This window comes from Pongo abelii, chromosome 1, assembly GCF_028885655.2.
Source record: "Pongo abelii isolate AG06213 chromosome 1, NHGRI_mPonAbe1-v2.0_pri, whole genome shotgun sequence".
Taxonomy (NCBI): domain Eukaryota; kingdom Metazoa; phylum Chordata; class Mammalia; order Primates; family Hominidae; genus Pongo; species Pongo abelii.
The window spans coordinates 26,898,166-26,915,787 of NC_071985.2; the positions used below are offsets into that span (position 1 = coordinate 26,898,166).

Below are 17,622 nucleotides of genomic sequence, written 5' to 3' on the forward strand. Positions count from 1 at the left end.
ATCTATCTATCTATCTATCTATCCATCTATCTATCTGCCTACCTACCTATCTACAGGATCTTCCTGTGTCACCCAGGCTGGAGTGCAGTGGTGTGATCACAGCTCACCACAGCCTCAAACTCCTATGCTCAAGCAATTCTCCCACCTTAGCCTCCCAAGTAACTGGGACTACAGATACATGCCACCACACCCAGCTAATTTAAAAAAATTTTATTGCAACAGGGTCTCACTGTGTTGCCCAGTCTGGTCTCAAACTTTTGGGCTCAAATGATCCTCCTGCCTTGGCCTCCCAAAGTCCTGGGATTATAGGCATTAACCACACCTGGCCAATTTTGTTTGTATTTTAAATGCTATTTGGAGCTTTCATAATCCAGAACATTGTGAGTATAGACTTGGCTAGACTGAGGTTCACTGTCCCTTCTTGATGATACCCTGGCAAATACTGTTTCTGGTGATGAGTTGGGCAGCCAGGTAAGGCATCCTCTGAAGCAGCACATCTGGAACAAGAAGAAACTTGGACTTCATCTGTGTTTCAAACAGAAGCTTTTGCCAGTAAGGAAATTCAAGGTGGACCACAACCATGGAAAATGCTGAAAGGAGAGTTAGCTCAAGTGCCAAATGTCCCCATTGACCTACACCTTGGCTCATGCCTGTTTGGGTTTGGGGCTGTATGAGTTTGGGACTCATGTTCTGCATTTATTCATTCAAGGAATATTTATCAAAGCCTGTTATGTGCAAGGGATGTGAACAAAGGAAAACACATTTTTTTTATTTTATATTTATTTTATTATTATTGCTTTTTGAGATGGAGTTTCACTCTTGTTGCCCAGGCTGGAGTGCAATGGCACGGTCTCAGCTCACTGCAACCTCTGCCTTCTGGGTTCAAGTGATTCTCCTGCCTCAGCCTCCCAAGTAGCTGGGATTACAGGCGCCCGCCACCACATCCAGCTAATTTTTTTTTTTTTTTTTTTTTTTTGAGATGGAGTCTTGCTCCGTCACCCAGGCTGGAATGCAGTGGCATGATCTCGGCTCACTGCAACCTTCGCCTGCTGGGTTCAAGAAATTATCCTGCCTCAGCTTCCTGAGTAGCTGGGACTACAGGCATGCGCCACCATGCCCAGCTAATTTTTTGTATTTTTAGTAGAAACGGGGTTTCACCATGCTGGCCAGGCTGGTCTTGAACTCCTGACCTCGTGATCCACCTGCCTTGGCCTCCCAAAGTGCTGGGATTACAGGTGTGAGCTACCGCACCTGGCCGCTAATTCTTGTATTTTTAGGAAAGATGGAATTTCACCATGTTGGCCAGGCTGGTCTTGAACTCTGGACCTCAGGTGATTCACCCGCCTCGGCCTCCCAAAGTGCTGGGATTTCAGGCATGAGCCACTGTGCCCGGCCACAAAACACATTTTTAAAATACTAATGTGGGAACATACACTAAGTGAGGAGGAGTGTCCCTATAGCAGCTATAGATTTGGCAATGAAGGCACCCAGTTGTGCTGTGCTTCCTGAGGAAATTGTCCCAAACAGTCCTTGTTGACTCTTTGTTTTCACTGGACCACCCTCCGTCTTCTATGGTCTGAATGTGTCCCTCCCTACCTCAGATTCATATATTGGAATGTAATCGCCAATGTGATAGTATTAAGAAGTGGAGCCTTTGGTAGGTGATTAGGTCATGAGGGCAGAGGCCTCATGGATAGGATTAGGGTCTTTATAAAAGGCCTTGAAGGAGTGGATTTGAACCATTCTGTCCCACCATGGGAGCAACAAGTCACTATCAATGAGGAACAGGGCCCTCATCGGACACTGAACCTGTTGGCATCTCTTATTTTTTTTTTATTTTTAGAGATGGTCTTGCTCTGTTGCCCAGGCTGGAGTGCAGTGGCATGATCATAGCTGACTGCATCCTCAAACTCCTGGGCTCAAGCAATCCTCCTGACTCAGCTTCCCAAGTAGCTGGAACTACAGGTGTGCACCACCATGGCTGGTTAATTTTCTTTTTATATTTGTAGAGATGGGGGTCTCACATGTTGCCCAGTCTGGTCTCAACTTCCTGGGCTCAAGTAATCCTGCCTCAGGCTCCTGCGGTGCTGGGATTACATGCATGAACCACCATGCCCAGCCCCTACTGCCATCTTGATCTTGGACTTCCCAGCCTCCAGAACTGTGACCAATACATTTCTATTATTTATAAATTACAGTCTGTGGTGTTTTGTTACAGCAGCATGGACTAAGATTCCCCTTCTTTTCCTTCACTGTGTCCTCCTTCCTCTCCTTGGTCCTTATTGTGGATGCAAGATTCATGAAATGCCCTCTCTTCCTGCCCTTCCAAATACACACCTTGCCAGATCCCAGGAGCTATACAGCACACCCTGCCTCCTGCCATGGCCCCTCCATATCTCCCACCGCCTTGGGGCTCTTCAGCACTGTAGAAACGCTTGAAGCTTTCCTTCTACAGTGTGTGAAGTCTGGGATGATATAATATATGGTGCTCTTATGGTGACTCTGGGCCTCTCAGCCTGTGAAGAAACATAAAAAAGTGTGAATTTCCAGGCATCCCCACAGACAGCAGGAATTCTTTGCAGTTTTAAGGAATCGAGCACCTCTGCCATTGACACCATTGCACTTTTGGCTAAGCAAAGGTGTGCCCCCATAACACTAGCAGGACTAGAGTGGGGCTTCATGTTTAGATGGGTTGGGGGAGGGGGGAAGGGACACCTCCCACTGCTTTCAAAGGGAGCCCACAGAAGGGACGCTGCTCAGAAACCACCTCAGCAGGGAGGGGCGGGGAAGAGGAGGAAGGAGGAGAAAACGGGGTGGGGTTGGGGGAGGAAGAGAGGGAGGACCTTGGGCAGAGCAGGGAAGCCAACCTGAGCAAACACAGCAGCCCGAGTGTTCCCAAGGCCAAAATGCTGAGGACATCCACTCCTAATCTGTGTGGTGGTCTGCATTGCCGGGCCCCCTGGCTCTCTTCTGGCATTCTCTGCCTCTGCCTCATATTCTTGTTGGGCCAGGTGGGCTTGCTGCAGGGACACCCCCAGTGCCTGGATTACGGGCCCCCTTTCCAGCCCCTTCTGCACCTTGAGTTTTGCTCTGACTATGAGTCCTTCGGCTGCTGTGACCAGCACAAGGACCGCCGCATCGCTGCCCGGTACTGGGACATCATGGAATATTTTGATCTGAAGAGACATGAGCTGTGTGGAGATTACATTAAAGACATCCTTTGCCAGGTAGTGAAAACTGCCTTCCAGCCCCAGGGGTTTGGGTACTGGGCTGCATGGTGTGGGTCCTGAGCGGAGGGTGCTTTGGGAGCCCAGCCCTTTAGAAGTTCATGTGCCAGGTGCTTCATCTTGGAGCTGCCGGCTTTGGACACGCACACTGACATGAGTGTGTGCTGAATCTGGTCTCCATGGGTTCCCCAAAACTCTCCCTCTGGGATTCTGCTGGCTCTGATTCTTCTCTAGGCTTCAGGAGAATGAAAGGGACACTCTTCCTGGACCTCTCAGAGAAGCCATTATTTGCCACGCTCCCTCTGTGGTGCATGGCAAATAATTATTTGCATCCTCTGCAGTGCTCAGAGAGCTAGGCACTTAAACCCGTGGAATTTACCGAGTGCGTTAAGGGAGGGAGTGGTGGCATCTGCTGGGGTCCAGTCCTTTCTCATCTGGGTGATTTGTGCCAGGGCATCTCTGGCGTCACCATGGCGGTGGCAGGGGTTGGAGACTCTCTCCAGAGTTCTGTCTGCCCAGCACTCCAGAGCTGGAAGAGACAGATGTGAGCTGCTGAGTAGCAGTGACTCACAGAGTTTCTGCTTCTCCTGGTTGCCCAACAGCCAATATCCACATCCCTGGGAGGCATCGTTTTGATTGAGCTCAGCCTGAAAACAAGACGGGTGGGTGTAGGCTGTACATACAGACTTTGTAGGAAGAGGGTGTTTGGGGGTTAATGGGGAGAGGTCAGCATTTGGAAAGCTGATAAAAGAGGTTGCCTGGGGAGGACCCCTCTAATGATGTTGGAGAGGAGAGGCAAGAAGTCCAGGCAGCCTTTTGAACTGAGACCCTCCCTGGGCTTGTCAGCACAATGACTTGGCTATCCACAGGCATCTCTTCATGACTCCTGGTGCCACTGTTCCCAAACTTGCAGACCACCGTAACTCCCACATAGGGTGTGGAGTGGTTAACCGAGCTTCCCAGAGTCCAGGAGAGAATTATAGCTGAGCCTGGCCCAGAAAGTCAGCCACCTGGGTGGCACCGCCTGGGGCTGTACTCTTGGACACCAATCCTCAGCTGTTTCCTGGAGAATTAACTCTAGGATACCCATTAGGGTAGAAGCTGAGCTTTTACAAGCAGCACTGAGAATGTTTATTTCTGAGATCTCCCCTGGTAAAAATTTATACCCCTGACCCTTCCCCCTTGCATGAGGTTTCAGAAAGTCAAAGTCAGCAGCTCTGTTGTTTTAGGGATTTGAGGAATAAGAACAATTTCAGCCAAACAGTCCTACACGTGTTTATTTGTTCACATTTATAAGGTCCTCTTTCTTCCCCAACATATGTAGTGTGTACCCCGCAATGATTCTGCAGGAAGTTGTTATGATCCTCATTTTACTGATGAGGGCTCAAGAGTTTAGATGACTTACCCAAGGTAAAACAATCCTGGGGCACAAAGCTAGAGGCTCAGGCTCCAAGTTTTGTGCCTTTCGATCACACCGTGCTAAAGTATAGTAACAGCAGCACTGGCTTGTTTACTTAATGGTTTTCTGAGCTCCCCAAACTATATGCTCCATTGGAAGAGAGACTTTGTGCATTTCGCTCACTGCTGCCTCCCAATCAATGTAGAGAACAGTGCCTGGCATGTAAGAGAGACTCAACAGGAGAGTCACATAGGACTCTTTTTTTTTTTTTTTTGAGACAGAGTCTTACTCTATCACCCAGGATGGAGTGCAGTGACACGGTCTTGGCTGACTACAACCTCTGCCTCCCGGGTTCAAGCGATTCTCCTGCCTCAGCCTCCTGAGTACCTGGGACTACAGGCACACGACACCATGCCTGGGTATTTTTTTTTTTTTTTTGTATTTTTAGTAATGACATGGTTTCACCATGTTGGCCAGGCTGGTCTTGAACTCCTGACCTCAGGTGATCTGTCCCCCTCATCCTCTCAAAGTGCTGGGATTACAGGCGTGAGCTACTGCGCCTGGCTAGAGACCTTACGGGCTTTGATTTTCTTCCCTTTAAAGTGGGGAAGTATCTGTTTAGTTACTGAGCTAATTGAGTAGAAGCAAATTTGCAAACTCTAAATGGCTGCATGAGAGTGTGCCATAGTGATGGTTCTCTTTCCACAGCCCCCTTCTATTCTCTAGTATTGGATCCTTAATTCAGCCTCCCCTCTCTCTTTTTCCCAGTCTCCGAGAGTGGACAGAAAGAGCAAGGGGACACTTAAGAGTGGGTCATGTTGCTTCTTGATAGCTGCTGTGATAAGTGTCTTAAATGGAAACAGACACCCCGAGGGGAGCCTGTGAATCTCTGAGCTCCTTCTTCCCCTCTGCCCAATGACCGAAAGCTGACTCTGCAATGTACAATCAGAGGAAATAAGAGAACAGGGAACTCACATATACATGAAAAACGCAGCTGGTCCTTTTGTGAAGCGATGGCAGCACAGAGGTGAATGAGATGGTTCTGCACAGGCTGGCTGGCTCAGGAGAGTCCTTAGTGATCAGAAGGGGGCTTCTGGGCCAATGGGTGAACTCTGCTCTAATGCACGGCTCCAAACGACACCCTTTGAATTGGGCTTTCTTACCTTCCTAATCTCAGTTGCCTCTGTCTTTCATCACTACTGGGAGTTGCTCATCTGCTCACAATATTCTTTTTTCCTCCTAAAAAATGTTATAGTCTAGGGAGGTCCAAGTAGCAGATACTCCTTTGAGCAAATAGTCCTCATATGTTTGTGTAAGGAGCAGGCATATTGCCCTATAGCCACAATTCAAATGTGTATAGGTTCCAGCATGGTACTTTGCATATATTAAACACTGAAATTTTTAAAATAAATAGTTGAAGAAATTGCTAGACACCTGATCTCTGAGAGTGATACATCCAATGTCAATTCCGATAATTTTATTTTTCATTGTAAAATATTCCAAAAATATGGAAAAGCACAGAAAAATTAAATAATTAACACTGCATCTCCAACAACCAGATCTGAACAAATGTAAAATTTTTGCCAAATTGTTTCAGATTTGTATCAAGAGATAAAATCTTGGTAGATATAGCATCCATAAGAAAATGAGGCTGGGCCGACATGGTGGCTCATGCCTGTAATCCCAGCACTTTGGGAGATCGAAGAGGCAGGAGAATCACTTGAGCCTGGGAGTTTGGAATCAGCCTGGGCAACATGGTGAGGCCGTTTCTATGAAAAATAAAATAAAATGAAAATGAAAAAATAAAAAGAAAGAGATCTAGAAATTTAGTAATATCTTTTTGAAAAACTATTCATGCACCATTTAATAAAACTTTAAATGTCAAAAACTAAGCCGAAATGTTAGAGATAGTATAGTGAATATGAGAGATTTTCCCTGCTTTCTGCCTTCCAGGAGCATTAACTGGGTAGAAAATCACAGAGAAGAGTTTTAGCAGCAGTTGGTAACAAAAACTCCAAAATCCTGATTTTTTCCGCCTAGCACCATTTTTTCTTTCTGCTTGCTCGAAACTTGAGACAAGTGCCGGTGTGGCAGGTCTGATGCTGAGCCTGAGCTCCGCGTTCTTTTTTAGGAGTGCTCGCCCTACGCTGCCCACCTCTACGACGCCGAAAACACCCAGACGCCTCTCCGGAATCTCCCGGGCCTCTGCTCTGATTACTGCTCTGCCTTCCATTCTAACTGTCACTCCGCCATCTCCCTGCTGACCAATGACCGCGGCCTCCAGGAGTCTCATGGAAGGGACGGTACCCGCTTCTGCCACCTCCTGGACCTTCCTGACAAGGACTATTGCTTCCCTAATGTCCTGAGGAACGACTATCTCAACCGCCAACTGGGCATGGTGGCCCAAGATCCTCAGGGCTGCCTGCAGCTCTGCCTGAGCGAGGTGGCCAACGGGCTGAGGAACCCCGTCTCCATGGTCCATGCTGGGGACGGCACCCATCGCTTCTTCGTTGCCGAGCAGGTAGGAGTGGTGTGGGTCTATCTCCCTGATGGGAGTCGCCTGGAGCAACCCTTCCTGGACCTCAAGAACATCGTGTTGACCACCCCATGGATCGGGGATGAGAGAGGCTTCTTGGGGTTGGCTTTTCACCCCAAATTCCGCCACAATCGCAAGTTCTATATTTATTATTCGTGCCTGGACAAGAAGAAGGTAGAAAAGATCCGAATTAGTGAGATGAAGGTTTCTCGGGCTGATCCTAACAAAGCTGACCTGAAATCAGAGAGGTGAGAGGTACTCATGAGAGCCTGCAGCTGTACTGTGTTCCGAAATAATGCCAACCGGGTCCGTGAGATAATAGAGGGGAACTTCACTGGTTTTAGAGCACTACTCGAACTGTTGAGAAAGGAGTCACTGTGGATTGAGGACGCCCCAAGTTAGACTCTTGAGTTAAGGCTTTTTAATGGGATGTAGCCATCACCTTACAGCTACCCTAAATGAAGACATACTTTCCTGTCTTTACAAAGGGTAAGGACCAGCAGCCACAGGGGTCTGAGAAAGGATTATAGATAATATCAACATATGAAACATAATAGCAGCCTCTGATTATTATGTGCCATTAGATCCCAGGGCCTTTACTTTGAATGTGGGATTTCTTATTCTCACTGGAAGCTGTGGCACAAGGCCATCAAGCTATGGATGCATGGCCAGGTGAGGACTCAGTTTTAACTGACCCCAAGCTCATGATCTTTCCACCCTACCACTCTGCCTTTGTTTTTCCTTCTTCTCCTTTCTCCCTTGTCTCTTTTCCCATGGTAGACAGGTTGGAGGATTGCAAAGAGCATAAAGAACTGATAGATTAACCCCTCTTAAGTTACTCGAAAGAAGGGATGGAGCATTCTGGTAGGGCGGAGAGTAAGGGCAAGCCCTGGAAAAGGACGGTTGTTACCCTGGCTGGGTCCACAGCTCATTAAATCATGGTATGAAAGAAAAACGAGGCCGGGCATGGTGGCTCATGCCTGTAATCCCAACAGTTTGGGAAGCTGAGGCGGGTGGATCACTTGAGGTCAGGAGTTCAAGACCAGCCTGGCCAACATGGAAAAACCTTGTCTCTATCAAAAATTAGCCAGGCATGGTGGCACATGCCTGTAGTCCCAGCTACTCATGAGGCCGAGGCAGGAGAATCGCTTGAACTGGGAGGCAGAGGTTGCAGTGAGCCAAGATCATGCCACTGCATGCCAACCTGGGTGACAGAGCAGGACTCCATCTCAAAAAAAAAAAAAAAAAAAAAAAAAAAAAAAAAAAAAAAAAAAAAAAGCCAGGTGTGGTGGGGTGGTAATCCCAGCTACTCGGGAGGCTCTCAGCTGAGGCAGGAGAATTACTTGAACCTGGAGGTGGAGGTTGCAGTGAGGTGAGATTGCACCACTGGGCTCCAGCTTGGATGCAGAGTGAGACTGTCTAAAAAAAAAGCAAAAGAAAAATGAGCCATGAAAGAGTTATACCAGGAAACAAGGGGCATCTCAGAGCCCCAAAGCTACCTGCTTTGTGATCCTTAAAAACTCAGAAGCAGGTCTTGGCTGGCTTGGCAAATCTCGGTGGCTTGGCCCAGTCATTTCTGGGTATCTCAAGAGGATGCAGCTTCAGCTTGTGTCAAATCCTAACGCATGGTTTCTTTTTTCACTTCCAGGGTCATCTTGGAGATCGAAGAACCAGCCTCAAACCATAATGGCGGACAACTTCTTTTTGGCCTGGATGGCTATATGTACATATTCACTGGGGACGGGGGACAGGCTGGAGATCCCTTTGGCCTGTTTGGAAATGCTCAGAACAAGTAAGCTGGATGGAGGCTGGGCCCCTGCCCCTTCAGGGTGAGCCCCTGGTATGGTGTTTCCCTTCAGAGTGAGCCCCTGGTATGGTGTTTTTGCTGGGATGGCATCAAACTCGAATCACATACTGCAAGATGTAGTCCACTCCACTGAGGCAATGGGAGGAACGCTTGGTTTCCTGTTCCATAAATTTCAGACATAGTATATTTTGGTAGTTAATATTATTGATGCTCAATATAACTGTCAGAGTGTTATGTAAAGGAGAATTCAGGATTTTAAAAATATATATATTAGCAGGTCATTATTCACCACACTAATCATCTAATTCAATTCAACTCAATAATATTATTGAACACCATGTTCCAGGTGCTGTGCTAGGCCCTGGAGACACATGAGAAGTTAACATGAGAGGCAGTATGTATTGGGTGCTTGCAGCTTGTCAGGCACTGGTCTAAGTACTTTATATTTGAGAAGGTAATTTTAGCAAACTTCAAGGGCAAGAATTTATTTCTAGTATTTATTTTGTTAATTGATATATCACCAGCACTTAGGACAGTGCCTGGCACAAGGGAGCATTTCCATAATTACACACAGAATGAATGAATCCTACAAAGTATACATATAATAGTATCCATTTTACAGACAAGAAAATGGAGGCACAGAGGTCGTACAATGAGTAAGTGGAAAAAACAGAATCCCAACCCACACAATACGGCGCCAGAGCCCAGTGACGCTGTGTTGCCTATATCAAGGTCATGTGGTCCTTCTGCCCTTTGCACCCAGTAAGCACTTGGCTTCTATTATTCCTAGTAATAAAAATATTGAGGTTAATAATAATACAAAGCTAACATTTGTCGAATACCTACTGTGACTCAAGAATTGCATTAAACGCTATGTACACAGTAACTCATTTAACCCTTACATCACAACCACACCGCAAGGTAAATAATATTTATCTAGCTATATATTTTAAATAGAGACGGGGCCTCACCGTATTGCCTAGGCTGTTCTTGAACTCATGGCCTCAAGCTATCCGCCCACCTTGGCCTCCCAAAATGTGGGATTACAGGCATAAGCCACTGCACCTGGCCAATATATTAAAAATAATAGCAACCTCTGATTATCATGTGTCCATTAGATCCCAGACCCTTTACTTGAGTGTGAAATTTCTTATCCTCACAGGAAGCAGTGGCACAAGGCCATCAGTTACTCTCCTCTGTCTTTCAAATGAGGAAAGTCAGCCCCAGAGACCACAGTCATTGGCAGAGCCTCTCAAAAGCTTCTATTCTGTTCTTTTAACTGACCACGTTGTTAAATAAAGAATAAACAATATAACTAGCTTCTTTAAAAACTTTGTCATATTAGACCACATCAGAGAGAAGCTGTGCTCATCATTAAAATAAGAATTGAAGCTGCAACTTGCTTAGGGTCACATGGGCTAAGATCACATCACACTTTTGCCTCGTAGTTCTCTTCGAGCCAAACATGGGGCAGTCTTAAATATCTTGTATAGATTTAAAAGAAAATCTTCCAGCTCATTCTTGCTGGTACAAAAAAAGAAGGAAAATAAGAAGTCAGATCTTCCCATGTGATCCTTAGCAGTCTCTTGGCATCAGCTATGAGTCGGCCTTTCTGGGTGACCTCTTCCAGTCCTGTGGCTTTCCTTGCTTACCTGATTCTGTTTCTTGGCCTTCTTTCTTTCAGAAGTTCCCTGCTGGGAAAAGTTTTAAGGATCGATGTGAACAGGGCAGGCTCAGATGGCAAGCGGTACCGAGTCCCCTCGGACAATCCATTTGTTTCTGAGCCAGGGGCCCACCCCGCCATCTATGCCTATGGGATCAGGAACATGTGGCGTTGTGCCGTGGACCGAGGGGACCCCGTCACGCGCCAGGGCCGAGGCCGGATATTCTGTGGGGATGTGGGCCAGAACAGGTTTGAAGAGGTTGACCTCATTGTGAAAGGTGGAAACTATGGCTGGAGAGCAAAGGAAGGGTTTGCATGTTATGACAAAAAACTTTGTCACAATGCCTCTTTGGGTAAGTAAGAAGCTCTCTGGGTGATTTCTTGGATGAGTTGAGTGGGTTGGAGGTGGCAGTGGGGAATAAAACCTGAATGTCCTGCCCTGCAGGTCATTTAAATCATGCCTTGTTTGTGTCCTGTGGTGTAGTGCTTCTCCAAGCGGTCCTCCAGCCACTCACTGGCACCAGAGACATCTTGGCAGTGGCTATTTTAAAAAGTGAATTCCTAGACTCTGCCCCAGACCTAATGAATTTGAATTTTGGGTGGATTGGAGGCATGAGATTGACCCAGGAATCTGTATTTTAAATAAGTTACCCACATTAATTTTAGGCATATTATTTTGAGAACTACTGGCAGAGCAAAATTGGTGTATGTTTTTATTTATTTCTCCACTGGGACAGGCCACTGAAATGATATTCTGCACATAGTCAAGGAAGAGGACACTTTCTTTTCTTTTGTTTTCTTTTCTTTTTCTTTTTTTTTTTTTTTTTTTTAGACAGAGTCTTGCTCTGTCACCAGGCTGGAGTGCAGTGGCACGATCTTGGCTCACTGCAACCTCCGACTCCCTGGTTCAAGTGATTCTCCTGCCTCAGCCTCCTGAGTAGCTGGGTTTACAGGCATGTGCCACCACTCCCAGCTAATTTTTTTATTTTGAGTAGAGATGGGGTTTCACCATGTTGGCCAGGATGGTCTCCATCTCCTGACCTCGTGATCCGCCTGCCTCGGCCTCCCAAAGTGCTGGGATTACAGGTGCGAGTCACCATGCCTGGCCCAGGACACTTTCTAAACACCAATAATCAAGGTGTACTTTAGAAACTCCACCTGGCTCAAAATTCTAGTGTTCTGACTCTATTACTACTTCTTAGTCTTTTCTTGTCCTCTAAGTCATGAAACAGTCTTACAGACCGTGACAATATTTTCCATATCCTTAAACCTGGGTTTCTGCCATATCAACCTAGGGGGAAAACTTAGCCATGTGGATTTCCAGTCACTGCCTCATAGATGGAGGGAATTTTTGGCTTCCTCTCTGCCTACAGATAGCAGTTAAGTAGGAAGCTTGCAAATATTGTGGATGGCCTATTGAGAACAATAAACATGATTCACTTGCTTGCCTGTCCTACTGAAGACCAAGAGGTAAAGTGTTCTTTACTGAATCAGGCAACTGCATTAAAAAGTCCCCTTCTTCCTCCTTGAAGCTTTCAATTTTAGGCCACGACACTCACTCTCTTTCCTCTCTCCTGGACAGATGATGTTCTGCCAATCTATGCTTATGGCCGTGCAGTGGGGAAGTCAGTCACTGGAGGTTATGTCTATCGTGGTTGTGAATCCCCAAATCTCAATGGCCTGTATATCTTTGGAGACTTCATGAGTGGGTAAGGAAGGACTGATGTCCCTTCTCCCTCTTTTTATTTTAACATTTTTACTGAGGTATAACTTACATATGGTGAAATATAATCATATAAGAGCACAGGTGTATGATGTTTGACAAATGTATGCACTCATATTACCACCAACCATATCAAGAGGCAGAATATTTCCATCACCCTAGAAGGCTCCTTCTTGTCTATTACCTCTCTCTCTCTCTCTCTGTCTCTCTCTCTCTGTCTCTCTCTTGTACCAGGGGCTCACTTTAAAGGGACAGGGGCCCAGCGTCCATCCAGCTTACTTGTTCTGAGCATTTCCAAACATGCCAAAGGGATCGGGTCTCCAGCCTGTCCCCCGTCCCCAGTGAATATGTACATATAGCCATCCAGGCCAAAAAGAAGTTGACATACACACACACACACACACACACACAGAGACACACACACACCCCAGCCAGAGATAAGCACTCTCACCACAGCTTAGTTTTGCTTCTGGAACTTCATATATAAATGGAATCATTATAGTATGTATTCTTCTTTTTGTGCTTGGCTTCTTTAATTTTGTAATGTCTGTGGGATTCATCAATGTTGTTCCATGTATCAGTAATTTGTCTTTTTTATTGCTTTGTAAAATTCAGTTGTATGAATACACCACAATTTATTCATCTGTTCTCCGTGTTGCTGATGGACATTTTGGCTATTCCCAGTTATGAAATATTGTGAATAACATGGCTACTGTATTTTATAGTCTTCAGTGTAGAGATCTTGCATATTTACCTGTCTCTTAGTGTTTGATGTTATAGTAAATGTTATTTTGTTAAATTCCAGTTTCTGATTGTTAATTGTTAGTATATAGAATTTTTTTATATTGAGCTTATATCTGGCAACCTTGCTGAACTCTTTGTTCATTCTGATTGCTTTTTTGTAGATTCTACTGGATTTTCTATGTGGAACGTAATTTTATTAGAAGGTCTGTGAATATAGACACTTTTACTTTCTTTTTTTTTTTGAGATGGAGTCTCGCTCTGTCGCCCAGGCTGGAGTGCAGTGGTGCAATCTCGGCTCACTGCAAGCTCTGCCTCCCGGGTTCACGCCATTCTCCTGCCTCAGCCTCCTGAGTAGCTGGGACTACAGGCGCCTGCCACCACGCCCAGCTAATTTTTTGTATTTACTTTCTTTTTTTTTTTTTTGAATTGGAAGCCTGCTCTTATTTTTTAACTGGCTTGTTGCTCTACCTTAATCTCAGTGCAGTGTTGAATAGAAATAGGGGAAAGGATTCATTTTCACCGTCATATTAGTGTGATGTTACTGTGTAACATCACACCAATATGATGTCAGCTGTAGGTGATTTCTATACACCCTTTATCAGGCTGGGGACATTTTCTTTTATTTCTAGTCCTTTGAAAATTTGTATTAGATATAGATGTTGGGTTTTGTCAAATGCTTCTTTTCATCTTTTGATGAATCATGTGGGCTTTTAAAATTTTTAGTTTCTTAATATGGTGAATTTCATTGATTGATTTAAAAATTGCTAGAGCAGTCTTTCATTCTGAGGAAAATACCACTTGGCCATAATGCATTATCTTATTTATTTATTTATTTTTTGAAACAAGGTTTTGCTGTGTTATGCAGGCTGAACTGCAATGGCACAATCATAGCTCGCTACAGCCTCGAACTCCTGGGCTCAAGTGATCCTCCCACCTCAGCCTGCCAAGTAGCTGGTGGCACCCAGCTAATTAAAAAAAAATTTTTTTTTTTTTGTAGAGATGGAGTCTTACTATGTTGCCTAGGCTGGTCTTGAACTCTTGGCTTCAAGCTGTTCTCCCACCTTGGCCTCCCAAAGTGGTAGGATTACAGGCATGACTCACTGCCCCTGGCCCCATCCTTTTTATATATAGATGGATTTGATTTGCTGACATGTTGTTTGAAATTTTAAAATCTATGTGCATGAAGGAATAGTGAACTATAGTTTTTCTTTCTTGTAATATATTTGTCAGATTTGGAATCAGGGTAAACAGGCTTTATAGAATAAGTACTCCTGTTCAATTATCTGGAAGAGTTTGTGTAAAATAGGTATTATTTTTCCTTATGTGTTCTTCCTTCCAAGAAAAACCATCTGGGCCTGAAGTTTTCTATGTGAAAAGACTTTTAATTACAAATTTAATTTCTTTATTAGATTTAATTATTCAGCTTATCTATTTCTTTCTGAGTGAGCTTTGGTAGTCTGTGCGTTTCAAGGAATTTTTCCAGTTTGTCTACGTTGTCAAATGTTTTGGCATTCAGTTGTTCATAATATTCCTTTACTATTCTTTTAATATCTATAGAAACTATGGTGATGTCACTTGTCTTATTCTAGATACAGTTGGTAGTTGTGTCTTCTCTTTTTTTTAAATCAGTCTGGTTAGAGGTTTGTCCATTTTATTGATCTTCTATAAGAACCAGCTTTTGTGTTCATTGATTTTTTTCCTGTTATTTTTATGTTTTCTTCTATTTCATTGATTTCTTCTCTTTTTTCTTCCTTCTGCTTGATTTGGGTTTAATTTGCTCTTCTATTTCTAGTTTCTCAAAATGGAAGCTGAGATTATTGATCTGAGACCTTTCATCTTTTCTAATATATGTGTTTAGTGCTATAAATTTCCCCCCAAGTACTACTTTAGCAGTATCCTGTAAATGTTGATATATTGTGTTTTCATTGTTATTCAGTTAAAAATATTTTCTAATTTACCTTTTGATTTCTTTGTCCCATGAGTTATTTCAAAGTGTGCTATTTAGTTTCCAATTACCTGAAGATTTTCCAGAGATCTTTCTGCTATTGATTTCTATTTTAGATTTACTGTGGTCCCAGAACATATTGTATATGACTTGGGGGACTATCTTGGATTTTCTGGGTGGGTCCTAAATGAAATCACAAGTGTGTTTAGAAGAGGAAGGTAGGGGGAAATTTGAAGATGGGAGAGATAGAAGGTGATGTGACAATGAAGGCAGAGGAAGAAAAGGTGATGTGACATGGGGCCATGAGTCAAGGCATAGGGACGGCCTTCAGAAGCTGGAAACAGTGAGGAAACCGATTCTTCTCCAGAGCGTCTGGAGGGAGCACAGTCCTGCCAACACCTTGATCTTGGCTTAGTGAAGACCATTTCAGAGTTCTGGCATCTGAAACTATAAAAGAATAAGTGTATGTTGTTTTAAGCCACAAAGTTGTGGTAATTTGTAGTTGAGGTGAGTTGTTACAGTGGCAATAAGAATGTTATCATTCCTAATGCTCTCAATTCCTTTGGGTAGATGCATGTTTCTATCTGATATCATTTTTCTTCTGTCTGAAGAACTTCTTTTAACATTTCTTGTCAATGGGGTCTATAGTGATGAATTGTTTTCACTTTTGGAGTCTTTATTTTGCCTTCATTTTTGAAAGATATTTTCACTGGGTATAGAAGTCTATGTTAACATGTTTTTTTCTTTGATTCTTTAGAGGCTGCCCCACTATTTTCTGGTTTGCACCATTCCAATGAGAAATCCACTGCCAGACTTCTGTTTGTTCCTTCATATGTAATATATCATTTTTTTCCCTATGGCTGCTTTTTAAGATTTTCTCTTTATCATTAATTTTGTGTAGTTTCATTAAAATATGCCTTAGTTCGGTTTTCTTCATATTTCTTGTGCTTAGAGTTTGTTGCAGTTATTGGATCTGTGAATTTATAGCTTTCAAGAAATAGGGAACATTTTTGGCCATTATATCTTCAAATATGTTTTTCTCTGTCCCCACTCCTTCTCTCCTTTTATTCAGAAGCTCTAATTACATGTATATTGGGCTGCTTAAAGTTGTTCCGTAATTCGCTGATGATCTATTTATGTTAAAAAATTTTCTCTTTGTTTTATTTTGGGTAGTTCCATTGCTATGTCTTTAGTTCATGAATTGTTTCTTTTGTAATGTCTAGCCAGCCATTCATCCCATTGAGTGTATGTGTGTGTGTGTGTGTAATCTCAGTGTATTTTTCACCTCTAGAAACTTGATTTGGGTCTGTTCTGTATCTCTCATATCTCTCTATAATTTTTTTTTTTTTTTTTTTTTTTTTAGAGACAGAGTCTTGCTCTTTCACCCAGGCTGGAGTGCAGTGGTGCGATCTTGGCTCACTGCAAGCTCCGCCTCCCGGGTTCATGCCCTTCTCCTGCCTCAGCCTCCTGAGTAGCAGGGACTACAGGCGTCCGCCACCACGCCCAGCTAATTTTTGTATTTTTAGTAGAGACGAGGTTTAGAATCATTGTTGAAATGTTCTCGTCTGCTAATTTTAACATCTTCATCAGTTCTGTGTCACTTTCAATGGACAGATTTTACTCTTTATTATGGGTTGTATTCTCCTCCTTCTTTACTTGCCTCGTAATTTTTAATTGGATGCCAGAAATATTAATTTAACTTAGTAGGTGCTGGATATTTTTGTATTCCTATAAATGATTTTGAATTTTGCTTGGAGACGTAGTTAAGTTACTTGGAAGTAGTGTGATTCTTTCAGGTCTTGCTATTGATATTTGCTAAACAGAACCAACGTAGTGCTTTTTCTAGTGCTTTCTATTCCTCACTACTGAATTCCACCTATACCCCGTGATACTTATGCTATTCCTGATCTCAAGTAAATGCCAAGTACTTTTTCTTCTAATCTTTCCTTTGTTTTAAAATATTTTCTCACGTGTATCTGCTGTTGAGTATACTGATGATTACTTCAGGAACCTTTTGCAGCTCTCTGGCATTCATTCTCTGTGCAATTTTCTTCTCTCCAGTATCTGTCCTGCAATCTCTTACTGCATTGGTCTTCCTGGACTCTCAGCAATATCTTTTCAGCTCAAGGAGCCTGCTGGGCTTTGCCTGTATTTTCCCTCCCTGTGCTGGAAACTCTCAAGGTAGTATGCTGGAACAATCATAGGGTTCACCTTGTTTGTTTCCTGTCTCTCAGAGAACACACTCCTCCATTGCCTCATCTTCAGTATCTTTCAAGCCATTATTATTCTATCTTGTGCAGGTTTTGGAATGTTTAAGATGGGAAAGTAAATCTGGTCCCTGTTAGAAAAGATGTTCTATTTTCATGCTGCAATTCTTAGTTACAGAGATGGGGTAAAGTTACTAATTGGTCAGGTCCTTTATCATCATTTACTAGAGCTTTGGGATTTCATTGTTCTTCATGTTTTTCTCCCTACAACCTCCACTCACCACCCTGCCCCCATACACACATCATTTGGTTAATATGGAGTGATTCATTTTTCTTTTCTTTTCTTTTCTTTTTTTCTGTTTTTTTTTTTG

General features: G+C 43.7%; 1 protein-coding gene and 1 long non-coding RNA gene across 2 annotated transcripts in view; one reads left to right on the plus strand and one right to left on the minus strand.

Annotated features, from left to right (window-relative positions):
* Nucleotides 1–3,552, minus strand: LOC129047864 (uncharacterized). The gene is made up of 3 exons (XR_008509715.1): nucleotides 2,868–3,552; nucleotides 2,338–2,516; nucleotides 1–497 (listed from the first exon to the last, which is right to left on the minus strand). It is a non-coding gene; the product is annotated as an uncharacterized LOC129047864 (long non-coding RNA).
* The window catches only part of HHIPL2 (HHIP like 2), a 25,812-nt gene continuing 11,096 nt past the window's right edge, over nucleotides 2,907–17,622 (plus strand). The window contains exons 1-5 of the mRNA XM_024257683.2: nucleotides 2,907–3,227; nucleotides 6,758–7,410; nucleotides 8,811–8,954; nucleotides 10,654–10,985; nucleotides 12,215–12,341. Of these exons, the coding sequence (XP_024113451.1) occupies nucleotides 2,907–3,227; nucleotides 6,758–7,410; nucleotides 8,811–8,954; nucleotides 10,654–10,985; nucleotides 12,215–12,341 (1,577 nt within the window). The remainder of the gene's footprint in view (nucleotides 3,228–6,757; nucleotides 7,411–8,810; nucleotides 8,955–10,653; nucleotides 10,986–12,214; nucleotides 12,342–17,622) is intronic.